The 2,990-nt window shown below is 29.3% G+C and overlaps 1 protein-coding gene across 1 annotated transcript in view; it reads right to left on the bottom strand.

Annotated features, from left to right (window-relative positions):
• The window catches only part of LOC107478864 (uncharacterized), a gene marked incomplete in the record, with an annotated part of 8,231 nt that extends 7,231 nt beyond the window's left edge, over positions 1 to 1,000 (bottom strand). Inside the window, 5 exon segments of the mRNA XM_052258586.1 lie at positions 1 to 26; positions 170 to 302; positions 398 to 466; positions 564 to 650; positions 740 to 1,000. Of these exon segments, the coding sequence (XP_052114546.1) occupies positions 1 to 26; positions 170 to 302; positions 398 to 466; positions 564 to 650; positions 740 to 871 (447 nt within the window).
• Positions 1,001 to 2,990: the final 1,990 nt, after the last annotated feature.

Raw genomic sequence — 2,990 nt, 5'->3', positions numbered from 1 at the left:
TTGATTCGGAGACGTAAATTCACCACCTGAGAAAAACAAACTTGATTTACGCTAGTACAGCATGACCTAATCTATGTAGATAAGCTCACATAGTATATCAACACTTAGTTTCTATAGTTGCATACGAAACTATGAGCAAACACACGGAGCCAAAGGACTAGTGAATCACCAAAAATATAAATATAGTTCTTCCAAGCAACTGCCTGGTGAGCACTGCGTGGAGGCGGGCTATTCGGACTCGAAACCAATTTCCACTCCAGCTTCTCCACATCATACCGGTAAAGATCACCATACACAAAAGTCTGCACCAAAAATTTTCAAAATCACAATAAAGTCACAACTCAAAAACACTTCAATTTCCACGTACACAGAATAATCAATAATCAGAAGCATAAACCTTGTTTCCATTGTAGAATTCACCACCGTAGAGAACCAACTCTGTCTCTTTCAAGGGATTTACTGTGAGCTGCAAGCAAATCACAACAATAATATAATCACGAAATTAAAACGTATTTGACAGTTACACAATAACTGAAAACGGTTGGCTTTCGAAACGGCATTACCGTACAGTTGGAGCGAGGTGACGGTGCAGGGACATTGTCTTCAACGTGGACTTCCTTCTTCTTTGCCTCTTCCTTTTGAATACTTAGCTGCGAACAAAACGAAAATTTAAAATAAATTAAATTGAAAAAAAGTTGGAACTCGGAATCGAAAGTAGAGAGTAGAGTGAGTTGGTTACTAAAATGGCGTCGATGTCGTCTTCGGGAGAGAGCTTCTTGGAGTCTCTGCGAGCTCGCTTCTCTTCGGCTTTGGCGGTTTTTCGCTCTGTTTTTTCTTTGCCTTTGCCAGGCTTCTTCGTCTTCTTCCCCATTTTTATTTATTTATTTTACTTTCTTCACGGTGGTGAAGCAGCAGAACCAGCTAGCGGCGGTGGCGGCGGTGGCAGGGACGACTATAAAATACAAATGAGCACGGAAGAAAATGGACTTGCTTTTTGAGTTTCAACCTTACGTCGTCGTTTCGCATGAAATTTTGAGTTCAAAACTATACCAAAAAAGAAACAAACAATTATGTCCCTAATTTTTTAATTTGAATATACCACTAATTAAAAATTCAAAATTATTTTTTATTTTTTATTTTTTAAAATATGAGACATTTAAATTTTTATTTTTTAAAATATAAGACAAATTAATTTTTGAAATGATTTAGATGTCTCATATTTTAGAAAATAATTTTATATTTTTAATTAATTAAAAATTTATTTATTTTTAAGATAAAAAAATTAAAGACTTATTTATTGTTTATTCAAAATTTCAAACTATATTAATCATTATGATAAATAAACTTATAAAAGATTAGATATAAGTCAATTTGGATAATCCATTCATACATGAGTCAAAATTATCATTCTATGATACTAATTTATCACAATCAAATGTTATGTGATATGTTAAAAATATGATATAAAAATATTGGTTTAACTTAACTAAAATTTTTTAAATAAATTTAATTTTAATATATTTATAATATAAAATATTTTATATAGTTGTCTAATTAAATATACTTTTTAAATAATTATTTAAGTAGTTAATATAAAACGTAATTATTTTTACAAATATATATATATATATATGTATATATCAATTTTTTTAATTATATAATTGATAAATGAGCTCATTTATTTTTTTTTAGAAATCATCTTATTCATTAACCCTTAATTATTATAATCTTTGAACTTCTACATGATCATTATCAATTTTGCAAAGTAAAATTTAATATATTTTCTCAAATTTTATAAGTAATTCAATGTATTCTCTTAATTTTCAAAAATTTAATTATGTAATTTAATTTAATTTTCTAATTTGAATTGACCAAAATGTTCTTAAAATATTAAAAAATCATTTTATTTCAACATTTTTTCATTATAAAAAAGGATTAATATTCATTTAAAATTCTTACATACGCAATTATTTGTGTATTATATCACATATTGTATCTAAATTCAAATTAATTGATTTTCATACAAAAATTAATAGAAGAGTGCTACTCATACAAGTCATTTTTGTTTACAAGTCTTATAAGTTGAGCCTAACATGCGCATTACTGAATGAATCATTTTCGCGTGTTTTATCTTTGTTTTCTTTTTTTGAAAGAGAAGAAGAAGAGACATAGAGAAAGAAGAAGAAGAGGAAGAGGAAGCACGGAGAAAGAAGAAGAAGAAAAAGAGGCAAAAAAAAATGTGAAAACGGCGTGAATATAAATGACTTGTATGATTTGTATGGAAAAGCGTTCTCTCTTTGCCCTCAATCTCCTTATGTTTTTTTCGATTTTTATGGTTTTTGAAATCAAGCTTTGAAATTGTTTTGAAGAGTCAAAAATACACCCGAATGATTACAAAAATACACCTAAAAGATTTAAGAAATACACTCAATATAGAAGGAGACAGTATATTTCTTCTTGAAATATTTTAATGTTTGGCTGGTTAAAGATGAGGCACATGACAGAGACAATCTAGAAAAAAATTTAGAAAAATATAGTAAAATAGTACCTTGAATAATGTTTCTTCTTTTTTCTAGTGATTTTGATAAAGGAGAAAGAGAAAACGAAAAGAGGAGAAGAAATTTCAATAAAAAAAGGAAGGAAGAGATGGTGTTGATGACGATGATAACGAGAGAGAAATTACGAAAAAGAAGAAAAAGAGATACGGAGGAAGAAGAAGAGGAAGAGGAAGCACGGAGAAAGAAGAAGAAGAAAAAGAGGCACAAAAAAAAATGTGAGATGTGAATATAAATGACTTGTATGACTTGTATTGAAAATCAATTGTACGCGGAGAATTACTCAAATTAATAATGCATTCTGTTTTTAGCAACGAAAGTTAGAAGCGTTGGAAAAAGATGGTGGAAGAGTCCATAGCGGTCCAAGTCCAGTCTCAAAGAAAGCGTAGCGATGAATAAAGCGATCGATTTTGCTTCAATTTTCTTACTCTTCTT

Source organism: Arachis duranensis, chromosome 3 (genome assembly GCF_000817695.3).
Source record: "Arachis duranensis cultivar V14167 chromosome 3, aradu.V14167.gnm2.J7QH, whole genome shotgun sequence".
NCBI lineage: Eukaryota > Viridiplantae > Streptophyta > Magnoliopsida > Fabales > Fabaceae > Arachis > Arachis duranensis.
Note: the sequence above shows the minus strand (reverse complement) of the source record. Positions and strands in the feature narration are given on the sequence as shown.